Genomic DNA, 22,807 nt, shown 5'->3' on the forward strand with positions numbered 1-22,807 from the left:
CAATTTATGTCAATAACCTCTCCTAACATAAACGAATAAGCATACTGAATCATTTTAACAATACAAAGTTTTACAGAAGAAACTACGATAAACTGGTACATATAGCTAGAGATGAGCAACTAAACATTTTAAAACTCATATTACATCATCAACAGTACTCACTATAACATTTTCTTTTTATACAAATCTAATTGATCAAATGGAAACATTAAACATGTATTGCATTTTATATATCAAAATAAGGCAACATATATGTAATACACAATGGTGGAGTAGTGGAATTAGAGAGTTGGGATTCATGACTGGATCGTTCCCAGTCAAAACATGATGTATCATAATAAAGTAGTAGTTCTTGATTTTATGGTTGGCCGCTGTTTACCACACTTGTGGGACCATTTATCCAGCTGAGGCTAGTCATTTGACGTGACCGTAAGCAATAGGTCTCTTTTCGATGTGTCAAAACATTCGACTATTATAGATTGTTAGTGATCACTGACTAATCATCTTTGTTTATGCCTATCAGGCGTGCATGTGATTCCTAAATATACAAATCATTCGTATACAACTACATTTACATTACAAGTTCACTGGTAAAGATAGAGAGGAATAATCCGGATTCCAATTGTGATTCCACTCTCATACGCATCACATACCATGTATGAGCTTGGTGGTCCCTACCGTACATCCCAAGATAGTACACCACTCCGGATGATATGACGTATTATCCCTTCAGGCATTCACATACTCTTTAACAATTCACAAAATAGTTACATATATATTATTTTCATTTGAAAACAAAAGAGAAATTAACAATACAAGGTTGATAATGGATATCCAGTTTCCTACCATACAACTGTGGCCACCCGGCCTAAAATAAATAACATAACCGAAAAGTAAATAGCATCTCGCGTTAACAAAAAGTAAATAAACATGCAACCAGTAATATTATCCTTGGATATCCGTTTATCAACCTACACACAATACAACAATGTAAAATGTAGACATCACCCCTCGGGTATAACTGACATTTTACCGTTTCATACCCTTTTTCCGTTTTTTTAATTTTTTTACAGTTTTCAATTTCTCAAATAAAATATCCACTTCTTGATATTCATCAACTCAATATGAGTTATTGAATATTAAATCATTTTTTCAACTATGAAATTTATTTTTATCAATAACATTGAAAAAGTACAAAACTTAAATCAAAACGGGGTCCGAGCGATGCACAAGACCCAACTGACGGAAATAACCTGGTGAAATATCCTACCCACGTATAATTTATTATAAAATACAGTTAAACATATCAACACATGCAAGTTCTAGCGTAAATTTGAAATAACCAATTGAATTTGATATTCTTGGAAACTCACCACAAATTTTTAATAAAATCTTAAATGTAATTTTCACAATCTACGATTACTAATAGAAATTGAGAGTTCCTTACTATCTCTGTGCGAGATGATCGAAGCGCGAGGAAATCGAAACGACTGATATTTAGATCTGGCCCTTTCAAGCCCAATCTAGATGACAAACAAGAGCTGAGTTGTCATTGGACCAATGTGACAGTCCACGTGGCCCAAATATGGATCTCAGTCCATGCTCTACATGGTCCCTTGGACTATCAACCTTTTCCCTATATATATTACTTATCGTGGGTATCCCCACCTTTGCGATGAGACTAATCTCACAGTCACATGCACCACCTCCTCGAAAAGTCCTATATACAACTGGTTGAGTTGAGGGTCAACTAGACCTTGGAGGGTGGCCCCCAAGGAATTCATTGCTTCATGGGGGAAATAAATGAAAGGAAATGCACCTCTTAGTAAAAACCAACTTAACCTAACTGTTACAACTCTAGGGTTTAATAAGGCACTTAGTGGGACATATGTACTATCAAAGATGGGAAATGGGAAGCATATCATCTCAGCCTGTCCAGAACTTGAAACAACAAGTCATTTAATGCACTTAGATGTTAAGAAACAGACGTAATGATTAGAATTAAAGATTGCGTGTTATTGATGATACCTGTTCAAAAGAGGGAACATTTCTTGAGATGGCTATGAGGTTTTGCGCCTCCTCGAAAGGGGGTAACTATGGAGGATAAAATCGATATTTCATTAGGATCCAGCACGTGCCTTGATGAGGACAATAGTTGAGGGGGTAGAAAAGTGTTGCGAAAGTTAAATGGTATTCATGACAGGTCAATAATTTAGCTCTGCTCAACAAAAGGGCAGGGCATAGATCAAAATCTTCCTTGATTGATAGGGCAGACCAAGTCAGAACATTCGCGTGATCCTTTACCTCTCTTATCAAGCTCCAAAACTCTAGGAAAAATCTCAAGATTCTCGGAGCATGAAGGAGGCTTCCATTTTCAATTTAGGATCCTTATAATCATGAGATCCCATGATCAAATCTTGAATAAAGGGGAAACCGCGATCTTAGGGATATCCTATATAATAGAGGAAGGATCAAAGGCTAAGGGGCCATTCTTTTCGGTCCCTTAGATATTGGAGCTAATACTAGTGACATCTTTTCTACAATTCTAACTTAATCATCAAAGAATTATTGGTAGATATCACATTGGTGCTATCAGGGAGGAACAAGGAATGTCTTCTTAGAACAACTGAACATAGTCAATTGAGGTAAAACCCAAATTTGGCTCTAAATTAACAATGATTATCTACTCACCATTTGATGTTAATGTCATATTTGCTCTTTAATCTCTTTAAGTAAGAGAGAAGATGCTACTAACTTTTCTCTCAAAGTGAGAGAATGTTATTCTCACCCATGATTTCAAATCTCGTCTGAGACTGAGGTCACTTGCCCGAGTCATCTCAGTATTGTTCATGGACGAGAAAAATTCACAATGTGAATCTAGTCGCATGGTGTCTCTGACAATTGAGATGACTTGGGCAATATTTTGAAAATCTTACCCAAGTCTGTAAAATTCGAACATTATGATTTTTTTTATTGAAATAATTAGATATATTATAATTTAAATATTTATTTATAGAACATGATATTATGACTAAGCACCTCTTATCTCTTTTATTTTATAAAAAAATATATAATTATTTGCATATAACTATATACTAATAAATAATTGCAAACTGAGTTGAATGGTTTATCTCATTTGAGACGTCAAAGATTTGAAACCATGTTATCATTTTTTTAAACATTTTTATTAATACACCAACTTTAACTTATAAAACACTAATCCTTCAGAAAATAAGGCCCTGTTCGTTTGAATTTTAGGAGTCAGTTTTTTTTGTTTTTTCTACTTTTAAGTCAAAAAAGTCATATAAATGATGTTCATTTGGGCTTTTTTGACTCTTGTAGATTTCAATTAAAGTCCAAAAGTAGCTTCTAAAAGAAGTCGTCTAAGATGAACTTCTTCAAATGGCTTTTGTGGAAAGGCAAAATCATAAAATGGCTCAAGTGTAGTTATCAAAATATTCTTCATTTTTAATCAAATTTTTAACAAAACTTAACCTTAAAAAATGAAATGAGATTACTAAAATATCCTTCATCTTTACCAAAATACCCTTCATCTTTAATTAAATTTTCAACTAAACTTAAACTTAAAAAAACAAAAGGAGATTACCAAAATACCTTTCATTTTTAATCAAATTTCTAACCAAACTTAATCTTAAAAAATACAATGAAATTATCAAAATACCCTTCATCTTTTATCAAAATTTCAACCAAACTTATTCTTAAAAAATAAAAGGGAATTACCAAATCTTTAATCAAATTTTTAATGAAACCTAATCTTAAAAAATAAAAAGAGATTATCAAAATACCCTTCATCTTTACCAAAATGTCATTCAGCTTTACTACCAAGACCAAAAGCAATTCATCATCACTACTTTATTATCAAAACACCATTCATCTTTATGTGAATGTTGGATTGTGTATTATGTAGGTATTTTATTTATTAAATTTTTTTTATATGTTTATTTTTAAGAGGAGATATTGCCAAAATTTCGATAGAATTATAAAATTTATAAATTTATTTAAATTGAAAATAATTATTTTTATAATTTTTTAATATAAATTACCTTAATAAATATATAATTACATTATATATATATATATATATATATATTAAGGTATTCTACTAATTTTTGGTGCATTATTAACATCAATTCAATAATAAAAAGATTTCAAACGAACATCAATTTTTAATTTATGTGCTTCTGTAACAAGTTTTTGCTGGATATGACTTTTTAGGTTCTGGAAATAGATTGGTGTGTTGTAAGTAAATGTTAGTTTGAAGCTCGTTTTAAAAAAAAGTTAATTGGTAGATAATAAGTAAAGGTTGGGGTGCCAATAGAATCTTTCTTTCTCCGAAGGCAGTCGGTGTCGGTGTCGGTGTCGGTGTCGGTGAAAGAGCATGAAAAATGTCATGGTCGCGTGCTTTTGGAGCAGAGAAAGAGAAGAAGAAGAAGAAACCGCATCGTAACGGTGAATAGAAGAAGAAAATGTCGGGCGTTACGAGTCAAGAGGAAGAAAAGAAGCCTAACGATCAATCTGCTCATATCAATCTCAAGGTCAAGGGTCAGGTCTGATCTTCTTCTCTTCTTCATCTCAAATTCAGTTTGATTACGGATTTGTTCGTAGTTTTCTTTGTAGGGGTTTAGATGTATGGGTCTTGGGTTCTCTACTCTTGGGTTTCAGTTTTTCGGGGAATGAAGTTTTGGATTTCATGCAAGTTAAGTTTTTTTTTTCATTTGGATTTGAGAGATTTTTAGGGCTTTTGATGTCTTGGATTAAGTTCAATTAGGTTTTTTGATTATTCCAAGTCATGATTTAATGATTGAGAGTATTTGTGGATACTGGGTAAAACTCTTTTGTGTTTTATAGGGTTCGTTCCTTTAATGGGTTTGTTACGACCATTTTTAACAGCAATTCGTGTATGGTTGTTTTTTTATTCTTGTTGTGTGGATTTAGCTAATTTTGACTCCTTTTTCAGTTGTGGAAAATTGACTACATTGGGCTCATGCCTTAACAATTTAAGGCGTGGAAGGTTGATAAGGGCCTAAATTCGTGTTATTGTTGGAGAGTTATTGTTATTGGTTTGTTATGACCATTTTTATCAGCAATTCGTGTATGTTAATGTCGTGTATGGTTGTTTTTTGATTCTTGTTGCGTGGATTTAACTTAATCTTCTTTTTCAGTTGTCGAAATTGACTACATTGGGCTCATTCCTTAACAATTTAAGGCGTGGAAGGTTGATAAGGGCCTAAATTCGTGTTCTTGTATAAATCAAGATCTGATGCATTATGATGTATTCTATTCTAGTGTTGTTTAAATGTCAATATGTGTTTAGATAGGAAGTTAGCTAGCTTTGGATTATGAAGGAGTAGTTACGAGCTGTGTAGGAGTTATTGTTATGGGGTGGTTGCTTTAAGTGTAGGAGTGGTTACTAAATTGTAGGAGAAGAGTTGTGGTATATTTAAATTCTTGTTTAAATGGAAAATGTTTGTCGATTTTTCTATATTTCAAACCAATTTTTTTCTTGTGGGTATCCCCACCCTTCTAGTGAGACTAATCTCGTGATCACACGCACCGCCCCCTTGGAAAGTACTACGTGCAACTGGTTGAGTCAAGGGTCATCCAGACCCTAGAGGGTGGCCTCAAGGAATTCATAGCTTCATGGGGTTCCAAACACTTGACCTACCCTCTCTGAGGAGCTTATCAAGGCTAGACTTAACACTAGGCCAACCCCTTGGGACTATATATATTTGAGGTTGGTTACCCTCGAAGTACCCTTGTATCTTTAAAATTGCTAGGAAGAAGTCATGTAACAAATGTAAGGTTGAGATGAGATGCAATGTTTAGAGTAGGTATAAGGTTTGGGAATTCTCTTAAAAGGGTATTATGAAATAGATGGATAGGTGTTATTATACTAAGGTATGATATGGTGGATGGTATCATGGTTGTTTTGAAAATTGTCTGAGACTGAGATGACTAGCCTAGGTTGTCTTGATCTCGTTCATGAACAAGATGGGATAGGAAAACCTAGTTCTCAAATCTTCAAAAAATTGTCTTGTCTTGTCTCGTCCGAGGTAACAAGATGGCGCATATATATGAATTGTGGTATGAATAGTGCCAACGAAAATGGAGAATAAAAGTTAAACAAGGAGAAGATGGAAAGGGAAAATATGAGAAGACTTGCACAAAGGCCAGTTATGTTGCTCTTGTCTAAAAGATCGTTTCATGATTTGTATGATGGAAGGGTTTGCATTTAGTTTGTTGGCCTTCTTTTTGACATTGGGGGGGATTCTAGGAACTACTCCATTAGTTTATTTTAAAAAGAAAACAATTATTTTAATGATTGGGCCTTAGTGGGTGGGACAAGACCTCGTGGCAACTGGGATTCATGAGAGGTTTTAATGATTGGGAGATTCAGGAGCTTACAGACCTAACTAACCAACTTGATCGAGCTCATTGGGACCCAACAAAAAGTGACAAGTGGGACTGTGTTTGCACAAAAGATAACTGCTTCTCTGTAACGTCTTTCTCGTTGCACTGCTTATTCCTACAAGGGTCTGGATCTTTTCCTTTATTCCTTCATTTGAGGTTCCAAGGTTCCTTTGAAATTAAGTTTCTCTCGTTGGTTGTCAGCTCTTGATAGATTACCCACTATTAATCTTTTGGCTCATAGGTCTTTTCTTGTCTAACTTCAGCCTCCTTTTAAATCCATTGGGGAGTGTGTGGACCATATCCTTTTGCATTGCCCCTTCTCCTTAGCACTTTGGTCTTTTTTTTAATCAATCTTTTTGGTTATAATTTGCTGTTGCCAAATTCGGTCTTCTCCTAATTGCAGAGTTCGGATCATTCAAGTATCTATGACAGGAAAAAATCCTTTGGAAACTCCTAACTTTTGCATTGTGCTAGGGGATTTGGTTGGACATGAACTAGAGTTTTCAAAGGAGTGGAATCCTCACTTCAAGATGTTAGGTTAAACATTATTGGATTGTTGTTTTTTGGTGTAAACTTTGCTTCGAGTTTAAAGGGATTTTCTTTGAGGAGTTTGTTTTCAGGTGGGAGTTTGTTTGTTCCAATTAGAGTCTCTTTTCTTTCTTTCTTTTTGGTTTGAGGTCGTTTCGCTCGACTGCATGTTGTACTTTCATCTCTTCTTTTAATAAAGGTATACTTATAAACGAAAAAAGTGATTTTTTTATAAGTATGAATTTATTCAGATAGAAAAAAGCAAGACCAAGATAGCTGCCTTACAGGACAAATAGAAAAAAAAAAACAACTACACAATAATCAATTAGAACATGAATTCTTTGACATAGAAAATGAGGTGAACACACATTTCATGTTCCAGTTGATAAATTTTTCTTCAAATCCCATACGATCCATTGTTTCCCAACTCACACGATCGTAGGCCTTTTCCATATCTATTTTGCAAACTATTATTGGAGTCCTCGATTTTACTCTTGAATCAATGCATTTATTAGCAATTAGTACCCTTTTAAAAATCTGAAGCACACCTTGTTCTGCTCCTATGATGCTCCCCATGACCTCCTTAAGCCTTGTAGTTAGCGTATTTGAAATCCATATAATAAAAGATGAAGGTTGTCCCCCCTTAAAGAGAGTAATGAAAAATTTGTAAATCAAGTCAACGGTCAAGGGATCTGATAGATTTATTGGGTTTAGATTTATTTTTTTATACTTATTTATTTAGTTTTATGTTTCAAGGCCTTAATTTTATATTTTTGAGGCTTATTTTCAGGTTTTATTGGCCCATGGTCTTAATATACTATTTTGGGGCAGTTTAGTAACTTGAGTTTGTCTTATATTTAAGTTTATTAGGGTTTGAAAATTAGGAGAGAAAATTAAAAAAATTAGGTACATTTATTTGGTATTTTTGTTTGACTAGGATTCTTGATTTATTTTCTTTATATAAATTGTATTAGGATTTTTTTAATTAAAAAACAACAAAGATTTTGATGAATAAAAAATGAGTTTCTTTCATGGAGTGAAGTGATTTCTCCACCATTCTTGGTGTGATTTCAAGAAACCTTTGGTGTGATTCTAAGGTTCTATCTTTCTATCCCTTTCTCTTTTTTCTTCTAATCTTTATTATTTTATTTTTCTTAATTTTCTTTTGGGTCCTTGTTCTTGATTTTCTGGACTCTTGATTATTGAAATTCTACAAACCTCTACCCTTAATCCCTTCCCCATTTTCTTTAACCCTTATTCCATTAATCTCTTTTACAAATCTTTAATCCTTAATCATTCTTTACCCTACAAACCTTTAACCATTTTCATTGTGATTGTGGTCATACCGACAATCATTGTTTTCATTTTAATTTTTGGGTTTACCTAATCTTAAATCAAATTCCCTAAACCCCTCACATTTTCTTTTCTCCCCTCACTGTTATGCATCAGAGAGGTTGGGATTTAATCTTGTCATGAATCTCGAGGACAACTTTCACCTTTATTCCTTTTCTATTTCCCCATTCCAAGAATACAACTTTATTTTCTTACCTATTTACCCCCTCTATCCAAGAATATCCTTCAACTTTATGTATAACCTTTCATCTTCTCTTCCCCTTTCTATAAGGCCCCTCCAACTTTATTGTCTTTCCTCTTTTCCCTCATTTTTCAATAATGCCCCTCCAAGTTTATTGCCATTCATCTTCTACCCCTTAACTCCAAAGATAAAGCATGTGCTAGTAGGCACATGCAAACTCTAGTGATTTTATACACTGTTCCCACCAAGTTTATTAACCAAAGATCCTTAATATCCTCAATTCCAATTTTCTTGGGGATCAAATTCAAAGCCTTGAATATGCTATTGAAAAATAGTCTAAGAAAGTCTTCTCTTGAAAATCTTTAACAACTAGCATCTTTTTTATTTGATACTATCCATACTTAGTTTACCATTCCCATGGACATGTGAGTCACCCCTTCCAACACATGCCAAGTGTACTGACATCTTAAAGCTCCGGGGGATGGCCAACGAGGGGGACAACTAGCATCATGGTTCCAACATAGTATCCTTCTGGATATTGAAGCCATTGTTTCACATTTCTTTCAAGCAAAAAATTTCATTCTCTCTAGAATCTAGAAAAAGCTCAATCTTTTCCCAGGCTTCTTTTCCACGCACTGTGATATTTGACTGGATCAAGACATGTCTTTTCTTGATAGAACTTGTTATTCTTTAGACTTGGGTCCTTTTTAGATTATTCTTTTTGTGGTCTATCAAACAATTGAATATCCTTCTCGTAGTGACTTTGAAAACTAGGCTTTGGTATGCTTACTGTCAAATGCGACCGCATATGCTATCATGACATATGTGATTAGATCATTATGCCATCGCATATTGCCATATGTGATCACATATGCATTATGAGATGACCTATTTTTCCAATGTTCAAAATTTTGACCTTTGGGAAGAAACTTATTTTGTTTTAATACATATACCCATTATCACCTCTCCATTCCTTCAATTTAACTTAATATCTACTCTCATTTTTTATTCCTTTTAAGTTCTGCGTAGTTTTTGTTTTTTCCAATCTTATTCTCTCTCCTCCTTAAATCATCTATATCAAGGTCAACAATCAAGTTTTCAATTTTTTTTTTGTTGCTGTTATGCATTCTCACAAACTTGTTAGACATGCCTGGTTATCAATGATAATCAAAGTGAAAATAAAAAAAAAAGATTACAAAAAATAATTTTTAGAATTATTGTAATAGTTGCTAAATTTCCCCTTTTTTCTTATTTTTATATTTCCATAATAAAAAACACAAAATAGGGTGATATGAGACTACATATGCTATTGTGCGATCGCATATGTGCAGAACATATGTTGATCTCATACGCATTTGCTGTTTTACAACGTTGTTGGAACTTGGTATGACAGATTTATTTGTTTCCTCATATAAAACATATTGTATAGAAGTCACTAGTAACAATGGTACTATTTTTGATGATGAGCCTTCAATAATTCCATAAGAACATGTATCATTCTGACCTTGTAATAAATTTTTGTTGTAGAGCTATTTTTCTCCTCATTTCTCCTAACATTTTATGTGCATTTCTCATTCCCTTCATCACAGTTTTACGGACTATTTCTCATTTTTGTATCACAAATTTTGTTTCCTTCTCTATCACCTATGATTTGGAATTAACCAGGATGGATGCTAGTGGTGGGATCCTTTTGCCAACTTCTCCCAGCATACTGAATCAACATTCAATGCTAACTCTTAGGTGATTTATTGTCTTTGTTGTTTGAACTTGGAAGAGTACTTAGTTAGACTATGATCTATTAGAACATAATTTTTATTGATAGTGACGACTGGTTGGCAATTGAGTAGGTAGTGAAAATTTTATTATATTATTTAATTTTGTGGAATGTGGCATGATAAATGTTATAGGAATCTTTGTAGGTTACCTTTGATTGCTTTAAGGGGTTAATGCTTCGTACAGTGCCTATGAGAACTTTTGCTCGTGTTGTTAGGAAGACTAACCTTTCTTGGTGGTGGTGTTCAATTGGCTAGAGGCAATTGCACGATTTTTATTTGGATTCATCAAGGATCCCATTTTACTTTTTTCTTTTTTCCCGAATCTTCTCTTTGTTGTATACTTTGGCTTCCAAGGTGGACGGTGATGTTAAGCAAAGCTCTCAAATGTGATCACTATATATTCTGTTTTGGGTCTTTACAGAAAAAAGGAAGTGTATTTTCAGTAAATTATTGTAAACTTTCTTTTCTGTTGGAGCATCTACTGTAGTTTTGGTGTTAGCTGACGTAGCAGTGAAGGACGAGAAACAAATCTCCATCTCCTATTTGAGTAATCTTGTTGTTCTGTTTTGGGTCCCTTACAGATGAAAGTGTTTTTTCAGTAAGTTGTTGTAATACTTATTTTCCATTGGAGCATCTACTGTAGTTTTGGTGTTTGTTCACGTGTGTATATCTGGTCTACCTACTTCACTACTGTAAGTTCCAGAATAGAAGCAGTGTGTCGTTAGATATTTAGATTAACAGCAAAAACAAACTCTCTTTTTTTCCAACTGGAGCGTAATGTGAACGAATCCTTGGATAATGGAGTTACCTGGCATACTGGTTACATTAAGTTGGGTTTGCTGTGTTTGGTTGTAGGATGGGACTGAAGTATTTTTCAGGATCAAGAGAAGCACTCAACTGCGAAAGCTCATGAATGCTTACTGTGATAGGCATTCGGTGGATATGAACTCAATTGCCTTCCTGTTTGATGGCCGTCGTCTTAGAGGAGAGCAGACTCCTGATGAAGTACTCATCTCTCTCTCTCTCTCTCTCTCTTTCTGTGTGTGTGTGTGTGTTAATAATTATTTGGTTTGTAATATTAATCGGTCAGTCGTTATTACAGCTTGAAATGGAGGATGGGGATGAGATTGATGCCATGCTGCACCAAACTGGTGGCTTCAATGAATAGATCTTCGTCAGTGGGTTGAACCTATTCATATGGTATGTAAAGAATAGCAAAACTCAAAATAAAGTTATCATGGGGCTCTAGGTAGTGCAAGAGATAATGTTTGTGGAATTGTAAGAAAAAATATTTAGTAATGTTTTGAAGAATCTCTCTATTGGACTTGTTTATATTTAGTAATGTTTTGAATTGACTAACTCTGCTCCCTCCCTCGCATTCTATTGTGGAATTGGTGATTCACAGGGCACTTGGGCAATAATCAGATTGTGCTTTTTATTCATACTTTGGCTTATATGTTCCAACACAAAGCCGATTTCATCTCTCATAATAGGTAAGACTTGCGGAATTGGAACAACCAAGAACCATGGGTTATCCATCCAAGCACTTCACATTTTCAATAATTAAAATGTGACAAGCACTTAAGTGATGGTATAATTTTATGTTCTCTACATTTAACTTTTGTTTTCTTCATAATTTTATGAGTATTGGCATCAAACAAATATAGATAAGCTGCTATTGGCACCACAACTTTTACTTATTACACCCTAATTTCGTAAAGTATTTATCACCTCCTGATTAAAGATTAAAACACACCGTTCGTTCAAACGTTACAAAAGTTCTGTTCAAGTTATTACTTCAACGTTACAAACCCTCATAAAAGAAAAAGAGTAGAGTTTCGATTGGCACCCCAACTTTTACTTGAAAGGGAGGCTAGGCTTGGCCCAAAGTGAACTAGGTTTGGGTAGTGTCACTAGGGCTGTTTCGTTATTATTTCAGTTTGAGCTAAACTTGTAGGCCACGCTGGGCTTTAATATATAGGTTTTTTTTTTAATTTGGTTCGGGTATCAGACTGATCGGGCTTGGGCCAGGATTTAGAGGTCTTATTAACACCGAAACTTTTAGGCCCATTGAAAACCCTACCTAAGGGATTGATGCCCTAATATTTTTCTCCTACAATTCTGATTCATCATGAAAGTTGCTCAGATACTCTGGTTATATAGCAGGCTAAATTTTTGGCACCAAGTAGAGGTGCAACTTGGTTCGGTTTGAGGTCAAATTGGAACTGAACCGACAAGGCGATTCCACTAAATAAGAATCAGAACCGAACCAAATTCCATTGGAAGTTCGGTTTGGTTCAATTCGCTTCATGGGTTGCCAACATTCTAGAAATTGTAAGTAACATTTTTAATAAAAATAAATAAATATATAATAATCATAAATTTTCATACAATAAATCACTAATCTATCCATAAAAAATCATTAGATAATCCATAAAAGATTATTAATCTATATGCTAACTCCTAAAATAATTCATAATAACTATTATATACATATATTTATTTATTGCTCAAGGGTTCAATTTTCGGTTTGGTTTTATACAAACTTGATCTGAGAATCAAATCAAATTGATAGGTTCTCCATTTTCGTAATCTGGAACCAAACAGCAACTTGTTCCAAACTTAACCAAATCACCCCAAAATTATTTGTTTTGTTTGATTCTCTGTATGAACCGAACCAAGTTGCACCTCTACTGTCAATCTCCACCGGGGGTGGGCCCAAATCTCATAAGTTATAAGTCGGTGGGCTGAAAGAACTTTGGCCATATTTGGAATGATCAACACAGGGAGTAGATATTTATGATATCCCCTCAGCTTTCCTTAAAAAAAATAAAAATAAAAATAAATAAATAAATAAAAAAGCTGGAACCTATAGCATTTCGAAAAAAAAAACAAAAACAAATCAAAACAAACAAAAACTTGGTTGAAATGTATGAACTTGGAAAGGTCAAAGCATACACGGCATTCATTTAAACCTTGCAAGCAAATAAAGTCAAAAGGGCATGTTAAAGATGCTTATCTTCCTCTTCAAGACAGATACTTCGTCCATTGGTGATCATAAAGAAGCCATAATTCTTCAAAATAACACATAGTCATGCTTGTAAAACTAGATGAGATGTTTAGTTTACCTGAAAACATGGGTGTTGGAATGCAAACACTCTTGGTCACAACTATGTTGTGTTTGATCCCCATTTTAAGTCTAATCATCAAGTTCTTTTACAGAGTATGGTGGAATCCAATTCAAATACAAAGTATGTTGAGGTCACAAGGAATCAAAGGTCCATCTTACAGATTCATCCATGGAAACAATAAAGAAGTTTTAAACATGAAAGTGGAATCAATGAGCAGGCCAATGGAGCTGTCACATGACATCCTTCCAAGAGTTCAACCTCACATACACTCATGGATCAACATATATGGTAAGGACTAAGGACTATATATTGATGCAATATAGTTCTTACGTTGATGTAGGATTGAATTACTAGTTGTTTTTTTTTTCTATTGCATAGGGAGGAATTATCTTTCTTGGTATGGTTCTAAGGCTCAATTGGTTATTACCGAACCCGATCTGATCAAAGAGGTTCTAAACAATAAACATGGAGTGTACATGAAAACGAAGGTTGAAGGTTACATAAAGAAGTTATTAGGAGATGGGCTTGTAACCACAGAAGGGAAAAAGTGGGTCACGCAACGTAAATTGGCTAACCACGCTTTCCACGCAGAGAATTTGAAAGTAAGTCACACCACCACCATTTGTTTTTCTTGTTTTTGAATCATTAATTTGTAAAGCCCATTAAGTATGTTTATGATTATGGTTAATCAATATTATTTTAAAATTATGTACAAGTTGTTTAAATGGGGAATTTTTTATGGTAATAATTGAAATGGTTCTTAAGTAGGGAATGGTTCCAGCAATGATATCTAGCGTAGAGACGATGCTAGAGAGGTGGAGAGAACGGGAAACGAAGGAGATTGAAGTATTCAAAGAATTTCAAGTTACAACAGCTGATATAATATCCAGGGCTGCTTTTGGAAGCAGTTACTTAGAAGGACAGAAAATCTTTGAGATGCTCACCAAGCTGGTTGCAATTGCAGCTGCAAATGCTTATAGAATAAGACTCCCTATTATTGGGTAAGCTTTCATTTTGTTTTTTAGAAAATTGATACCACCATTATATATATGACCTATGGTCATCATACCCCATTATGAGAGGAACTTTAAATCTCTTTCTAATAAATCCAATTCAATATAATGTTTTGTGACAACACAATTAAACCCTGAAAATTGCAAGGATATTGTCAATATTTACTATCTGTTCAATCTTCTGTTTGTTTGTGTTAACCTCATTTGATCAAAATTCTCATTTTTCATAGAAAGCTTCTGAAAACAAGTGACGACATCAAATCAGAGAAACTTGAGCATGGAATACGAGAATCTGTCATAGAAATAATACGCAGGAGGGAGGAGAAGATAAAGATGGGTGAATTAGATGACTATGGTTGCGATTATCTTGGATTACTTGTAAAGGCAAATCAGGACGGTGATAAAAGCAAGAGAATTTCGATAGATGACATGATTGATGAATGCAAGACATTTTACTTTGCTGGGCATGAAACAACTTCTACTTTACTCACATGGACTGTTCTTCTTCTAGCCCTCAACACAGATTGGCAAGAGAAAGCTAGGATGGAAGTAATGGAGTTATTTGGTTCAGAAAATTTGACTATAGATGTTAATGGTATCGCAAAGTTGAAAATGGTACGCTGTTGAGTCTGTCAAAAGAAATTTTTTTACATACCCATACATTATGAAGAATCATTAATCTCCTCAAGATCATTGTAATTAATTTCTTTGTTTCTTGCAGATGACGATGATCATTAATGAATCTTTAAGGTTATATCCTCCTGTTCTTACCATAACTAGAAGTGCTTCAAAGCAAGTAAAACTGGGAGAACTCCTCCTTCCTCAAAATATAGAATTGTTGATTCCTCCTCTAGTAGCTCACAATGATCAGAAAATTTGGGGAGAAGACGTTCACCTTTTCAAACCAGAAAGATTTTCAGAAGGGGTCGCAAAGGCAGCTAAAAACACCATGGCCTTTCTTCCGTTTGGTTTGGGTCCTCGAACTTGTGTGGGCTTGAATTTTGCGGCCATTGAAGCAAAGCTTGCTCTGTCCATGATCCTACAACGCTATGCCTTCACCCTTTCACCATCTTATGTGCATTCCCCAATTCAACACCTCACGAGTCGTCCTCAACATGGTGTTCATATCATTCTCCATCCATTGTAGTTATGTGGTGTTGTTTAATTGAGACTCTAGTCCATTAGATCAATTGAACATCCCAACATATCAAGAATCATGGGTAATGTGGTGTGCAGTTTATGAATAAGATTATATATTTATGAAAAAAGAAATCCAAGTTTGATGTATTATTGGTTGGTATATAATAAGTCACAGATCAAACAGCCTTGCGAAGTGTAACCAAGATTATATATTTATGAAAAAGGAATTCCGAGTTTGATGTATTATTGGTTGGTACATAATAAGTCACAGATCAAACAGCCTTGCGAAGTGTAACTAAGACATGGCATTAGCTTTTATCGCATTAAGCTTGAATTGAGATACTGAGGGAGAGAACAGGGAAGCGTCAACTTGCCGACGAAATGACATAAACATCTAGCTCTATTAGGATATTGTTTAAGTTTCCCTGTTTTATAAGGAAACTGAAATCAGGCATGGCACCAAGCAAATTTACTTTTTGTTGGTATTGTATTTTAGTAGCGTCTGTTTTTAGTTTTTTATATTATTCCTTATTCCTTGGTTTCTGTAATCTATATGATCTATATGCATCTTGGGAATGCTGTAATGACTTGTTTTTTCCTTTTCTCTTTTGTCATGGATTCTCGATTCCATTGAAAAAACTCTCACAAAGAGCATAATTTGTGGACGAACACCTCGTAAAGATGGCTCAACCTTGAGGAAAGTTTCTACCAAAGCGACAATCTTGCATCTTTAAATTGAAAAGAGCTATTTACATTTTTCAACAAGATCAACAATCTCTGGCTATTTACCACAAGACTCTCAAATCTTATGTGGATGAATTGGGAGCTCATACAACAATCCCTACCTGCTCCTGTGGGGCACTCAATGAACTCCATTACTTCCAAGAAAATGAGCGAATCTATCAATTCTTAATGTGGCTTAATGATTCATATTTTCATATATGTAGCCAAATTCTAGCCACGGACTCTCTCTTTATGGTTTGTGGAGCCTGAAAGTACCTGATCAACAAGGAGGTACTGTAAATTAAGCCACGCCTTCACCCTGGTCAAGCTAATATTATGTAAAACCCTAGTTAGGTTTCTTGGGGTATTTATATTTATCGTTTTTTGGTGAAAGAGTGTAATCTGTAACTGCGAGTTTTCTCTTAATAGTAAAATTAATATGATTAGTGGACATACCTCAATCTAGAGGGAATCACATAAAATCTTTGTGTTTCTTTGTGTGATTGCATCTTGTGTTTGTTTTTTTGATTCGTTTTCTTGTTTCGATTACACCTATTTTCTTAACAACAGATATTAGAGTTAAATTTAGTTTGAGTGGGAGTAATGGTCGAAGAGAAGATAGAATCGAGAAGTTCAATGTTTCAAATTTCAGACTGTGAAGATGCAAATCGAGGATGTTCTTTATTAGAAGGACCTTTATCTTCCTCTAGGAGGATAAGTGAAGAAACCAACGAACATGACAAGTGAAGATTGTGAGAATTTCGACAAGAAAGTCTTGGGTACCATTCGATCATCTCCCCTTTTGTTTGTGGCATTCAATCTCTAAGGAAAATACTACAACACAAACATGACTGCTTTGTCAAGGATGTATGAGAAACCCTCTACCTCAAACAAAGTTTTCTTGATGAAAATGTTATTCTACATGAAGATGGTCGACGGTGGTAGTGTGGTTGAGCATATGAACGAATTCAATACAATCACAACATAGTTGGAATCCATTAGGATAATCTTTGAAGATGAAATCAGGGCCCTACTAATTTTATTTGGATTATCAGATAACAGGGATAGTTTGGTAATGGCTGTGAGCAATTCTTTTCATTCTAAAAAATTGAAGTTTGATGATGTTGTTGGCGTCATCTTAAATGAGAAAGCTTGTAGAAAATCTTCAGGATCAACTAATACTTCAAGGAATGCCTTAAGTGTTGAGGAAAGAGGAAGAAAGTCCAAGAGGGGAAACCAAGATAAAGGCCAATCAAGTTCGAAAAAGGGCAAGTCTAAAACACCACATGCAAAAGGAGATGGTTGTTGGAATTGTGGGAAGAATGGTCATTTCAAAAGGGATTGCAAAGAAACCTGCAAAGATAAAAAATCAAGACGATAAAAAATCTAGTAACCTTTCTGATGATAGTGATTTTGATGCTTTGTTCTTATCTATTGCCACGTACGAGGACACATAGGTAGTAGATTCTAGAGTATCATTTCATGTTACTTTTCATAAAGATATTCTACAGACTTATGTACAAGGTGATTTTGGTAGAAAATATCTCAAGGACAATAAGCTTTGCAGCATTGTTGGTAAGGGTGATATGTAGATAAATCTACTGAATGGGACATTTTTACAATTTAAAATGTGAGACGTGTTCCATAGTTGAAGAGGAACCTGATTTTAGTAGGATAGCTTGTAGAGTTGGGATACTTACCATGTTCTTAGGTAAGTCTTAAAAGATGACTAAAGCGTCTATAGTGGTAGCCCGTGGCAAGAAAGAAATGACTCTTTATGTTATATTGGGGACCTATGGTTCTATAATAATGGCTTCTACAGGTATGGATACTAATACTTGGCATCATAGGCTTGGGCACATGGGTGAGAAGGGGGTGAAGGTAATGTACTCCATAGGTAAATTATCTGGGCTAAAGAAGATGAACTTATGTGTGGGGTCAGTCAAACTTTCTTCTTTTCATGGTTCTCACTATTTTTTCACCTTTATTGATGACAACACAAGAAAATTCTAGATTTATTTTTTGAAATAGAAGTCTGATGTATGTGGTGTGTTCAAGAAGTGAAAATCCTTGGTCGAGAATGAAATTGGGTTGAAACTGAAATGTCTGAGGTTAGACAATGGTAAAGAGTATCGTAGTGATGAATTCAAAGATTGGTGTACACCTATTGGGATTAGAAGACAAAAAACTATTCCTAAGAAGTCCCAATAAAATGGCATCATAGAACACATGAACCGAACCATTGTATAGCACCAGGAGCGTGAGGATACATGTTGGGTTGCCTAAGTCATTTTGGGCATATGCTATGAACACTTTTGCATACCTGATCAATAGAAAGCCTTCAGTTCCTTTGAAGTTTGGTTTTCAAAAAGAAGCTTGGCCAAGAAAAGATGTAAATTTATTCCATTCAAAAATTTTGGTTGTTCCTCTTATGTCCATATTGATTTTGATGAAAGGAGCAAGTTAGATCATAAGTCTAAGAAGTGTATTTTCTTTGGTTATGGCATTGATGGATTTGGCCATCGATTTTGAGATCTTGAAAATTGAAAATTTATTAGAAGTAAAGATGTCATATTTAATGAAAATGTAAGGTATATATAAAGAATGTGGAAAGAAGAGAAGCTCATACAAATTCCAGGGATAATGAGCATGGGTAGTTTGATGATGCACCATCTAAGGATGCGTTTAGGTTGGTGGATGAAAACAGATATGAGAAAATTGAATTACTCGGGTTCCTCCACAAACATGCATGTCCATATAGATCCAATAAAAGGATATAAGAGGTTTCTATTTCAAAAGAGTCTTAGAACATTTCATTATTATGCAGGGATTCCTTAATTTTTACATAATTTTAGAGAAGTCCTTAATTTTTCATAATTACACAAGTCCCTAAATTTTTAATAATTACACAAAAGTCCCTGTATTTTTTACAATTATATAATAGTCCATCAAGTTTACCATAAGTACGAATAGGTCCTTAGACTTTTACGTCTATACATCTCACCCTAAATTGTGTTTTAAGTTGGTGCATATTAAGTCTACCTCGGATTGGCTTCTCTTGAAGAGCCCACCTTGTTGTGGATCTTTGACACCAAAAATCAATTTCGTCGATTGTGCACTTTTGCGATCACTTTACTTGGAAAACAGTTTTCCATTGGTGGGAAAATATCTTCCACCCAAACCCTTAGGAAAAGGATTTCCTCGTGACCATATCCCCGAGGAATTCATGTTCCCTTGCAAAAGATTTCTTGGCTTGGCTTAGCCAATATTTAACTAGGTTTGGGTAGTGTTATTAGGCCTGTCACTGCATGTAAAAGGGGTAAATTCGACTCGATTCTTTTAAACACTACTTAAAAAAAGGGTTAAATTTGATGGACCTCGGTATTGAATTTACCCTTTTTATTTTTATTTTTATTTTTATTTTTTTTTCATGTAGTGCGTTAAGTTATTAGTTTAAGTTGGGCTAGACTTGATTCATGTTTGGGGCCAGGGTCGAGGTTGGATGATTGGCCAGGCCGGGCTTTGATATAGGTTATTTTTTACTTGGTTCGGGTATTATATAATGGTTGGGCTTGTGTAGGATTTTGAGGCCTGATTAGCACCAAAACATTTACGGCCCGACCCATTGACAATCTAATATTTTTCTCCTACAATTCTGATTCATCATGAAAGTTGCTTAGATATAATGGTTATAAATCATCAAGCAGGCTAATTTCTCCACTAGGGGGTGGGCCCAAATCTTATGAGTCGGTGGGCTGATAGCAAGCAAACAGAAAAAACAAAAACAAAAACTTATTATAATCTGAAATGTATGTATGAATTTGGAGGTGAAACTCTTTCCTTACTAACATAGTAACATAGTCGTTTTCCTCAAATTGATAACCACATCAGAAATCCAACACCACAGTCCTCTAAGTTTCATGGAAAAACTCAGATAAAAAAATAATAATAACTACTTTTGAACTAGACCCAAGGTTTTGAAAATGGAAGGCTACCGAACTTTCACATAACTCCCAAACTTAAAAATAAAATTCAATAATGAAAATACTTTTTTTTTTTAATTCATGGAATTTCATCCTCTACAAGGCTGAAGCATCAAATCATGTTTTTAGATGCCAAGAGGTGAGCCCTTTGACCCTTAGTAAGGGTGAAACTCTTACTAACTTAGTAAAGCAAGGGGGACTCTAACTTGGAAATGTCAGGGCAATTATTTCAAACTTCCAAGCAAATAAAGTCGAAAGGGCATCTAAAAGAGCTTATCTTCGCTCTTCAATACAAAGATTCCTTGCCCCATTGGAAATCATAATGAAGCTAGAATTCTTCAAAATAAGACATAGTTATGCTTGTAAAACTAGATGAGATGTTGAGTTTACCAGAAAGCATGGGTGTTCGAATTCCAACACTCATGGTCTCAACTATTCTGTGTTTAATCCCCCTTTTAATTCTCATCATCAAGTTCTTTTACAGAGTGTGGTGGAATCCAATTCAGATACAAAGTATGTTGAGGTCACAAGGAATCAAAGGCCCATCTTACAGATTCATCCATGGAAAACCAAAGAAGTTTTAAACATGAAAAGGGACTCCATGAGAAAGCCAATGGAGTTGTCACATGACATCCTTCCAATAATTCAACCTCACATACACTCATGGATCAACATATATGGTAAGGACTATATTTTGATGCAAATTAGTTCTTAAGTTGATGTGGAATTGAATTAGTTGTTTTTTCTATTGGCATAGGGAGGAATTTTCTCACTTGGTATGGTTCTAAGGCTCAATTGATTATAACTGAAACCGATCTGATCAAAGAGGTTCTAAACGATAAAAATGGAGTGTACATGAAAATGAAGATTGAAGGTTACGCAAAGAAGCTATTAGGAGATGGGCTTGTAATCTCAGAAGGGAAAAAGTGGATCACGACGCGTAAATTGGCTAACCACGCTTTCCATGCAGAGAATTTGAAAGTAAGTCACACCACCACCATCACCATTGAGTATATACATACATAATTATGCCTAATTAATCTACATAAAGATATTTTAAAATTATGTACAAGTCCTTTTGTATGGTAATAATTTGAATGGTTGGTAAGTAGGATATGGTTCCAGCAATGATAGCTAGCGTGGAGACGAAGCTTGATAGGTGGAGAGAACGGGAACGAAGGAGAGAGAAATATTCGAAGAATTCAAAGTTACAATAGCTGATATAATATCCAGGGCTGCTTTTGGAAGCAGCTACTTAGAAGGACAAAAAATCTTTGAGATGCTCACCAAGTTGGTTGCAATTGCTGCTGCAAATGCTTATAAAATAAGGCTCCCTGGTCTTGGGTAAGCTTTAAGAAAATTGATATTTGCATTAATTGTGACAACACAATTAAACCCTGAAAATTGACCAAAATTCTCATTTTTCATAGAAAGCTTTTGAAAACAAGTGACGACAAGGAATCAGAGAAACTCGAGCATGGAATAAGAGAATCTTTCATACAAATGATAAGGAAAAGGGAAGAGAAGATAAAGATGGGAGAATTAGATGACTATGGATCTGATTATCTTGGATTGCACGTAAAGGCAAACAAGGAAATGGATGCTAACAAGAGAATTTCGATAGAGGACATCATTGATGAATGCAAGACATTTTACACTGGTGGGCATGAAACAACTTCCTCTTTACTCACATGGACTACTCTTCTTCTAGCTCTCAACACAGATTGGCAAGAAATACCATGGCCTTTCTTCCATTCGGTTTGGGTCCTCGAATTTGTGTGGGCTTGAATTTCGCAACCATTGAAGCAAAGATTGTTCTGTCCATGATCCTACAACACTACGCCTTCACCCTTTCACCATCTTATGTGCATTCCCCAATTCAACACCTTACAAGTCGTCCTGAACATGGTGTTCATATCATTCTCCATCCATTGTAGATACGGGTTGTTACATAATGGAGACTCCGGTCCGTCAGATCAATCGGACATCCCAGTTATGAATACTAATGTTTTTATGAAAAAAAGAAACCTGAATTCGATGAATTATCATTTGTTGTAGATCATAAGTCACAAATCAGACATCGTTGCGAACTGCAATTAAGACGTGGCGTTAGCTTTATCATGTTAAGCTTGAATTGAGATACTGAGGGATAGAACAGGGAAGTCTCAACTTGCTGAAGAAATGACATGAAAATTGAGATAAAATATGAATTTAATTAGGTTAAATTCAAACATAAATTCAGTCCCAACAAGCTTCATCATTCATTCATGAGAGTATGAAACTAAACATTCGACCAAACAATAATGTTTCAGTATTGAACAGTCAACTAAGGTTGATTACAGCCCCCATTTGAAAGATTGTGCTGGTTGAAAATATTAGAAAAATGAGAAGAAGATAAAATATAAAAAAATGTGGATTGAGGTAATGAGAGTAGATATGAACTCTATTAGAAAACCGAATCAGTTTCCCGATTTCATGGCACCAATCAAAGGTTCTCCCAAAGCAACAATCCTCACATCTATCAATTGAAAAGAGCTATTTGCGTTTT

At 34.8% G+C, this 22,807-nt stretch overlaps 2 protein-coding genes and 1 pseudogene across 4 annotated transcripts; all 3 read left to right on the top strand.

The window, feature by feature from the left end:
• The first annotated feature begins 4,364 nt into the window (after positions 1-4,364).
• LOC147405932 (small ubiquitin-related modifier 1-like) lies at positions 4,365-11,628 on the top strand. Its single transcript, XM_086433829.1, has 3 exons — positions 4,365-4,568; positions 11,125-11,274; positions 11,372-11,628. The coding sequence occupies exons 1-3, from the start codon at positions 4,488-4,490 to the stop codon at positions 11,435-11,437; spliced, it is 297 nt and encodes a 98-aa protein (XP_086289955.1). The 5' UTR covers positions 4,365-4,487; the 3' UTR covers positions 11,438-11,628.
• Positions 11,629-15,796, top strand: LOC147405933 (cytochrome P450 CYP749A22-like). 2 transcript variants are annotated; one of them, XM_086433828.1, is made up of 6 exons: positions 11,629-11,762; positions 13,492-13,688; positions 13,779-14,002; positions 14,169-14,401; positions 14,644-15,028; positions 15,135-15,796. In XM_086433828.1, exons 1-6 carry the CDS (start codon positions 11,725-11,727, stop codon positions 15,558-15,560), a joined length of 1,503 nt encoding a protein of 500 aa, XP_086289954.1. In that variant the 5' UTR covers positions 11,629-11,724; the 3' UTR covers positions 15,561-15,796. The 2 variants fall into 2 exon arrangements, with proteins under 2 accessions (XP_086289954.1, XP_086289953.1); XM_086433827.1 differs by lacking the exon at positions 11,629-11,762 and having other exon boundaries at positions 13,327-13,688.
• A 4,739-nt stretch (positions 15,797-20,535) lies between these two features.
• On the top strand, positions 20,536-21,803 carry LOC147405934 (cytochrome P450 CYP749A22-like; annotated as a pseudogene). Its single transcript, XR_015176209.1, has 3 exons — positions 20,536-20,939; positions 21,017-21,240; positions 21,372-21,803. The product of XR_015176209.1 is annotated as a cytochrome P450 CYP749A22-like (transcript).
• Positions 21,804-22,807: the final 1,004 nt, after the last annotated feature.

The sequence above is a fragment of the Akebia trifoliata genome, chromosome 3 (genome assembly GCF_017979445.1).
Source record: "Akebia trifoliata isolate Shusen 1 chromosome 3, ASM1797944v1, whole genome shotgun sequence".
Classification (NCBI taxonomy): Eukaryota; Viridiplantae; Streptophyta; class Magnoliopsida; order Ranunculales; family Lardizabalaceae; genus Akebia; species Akebia trifoliata.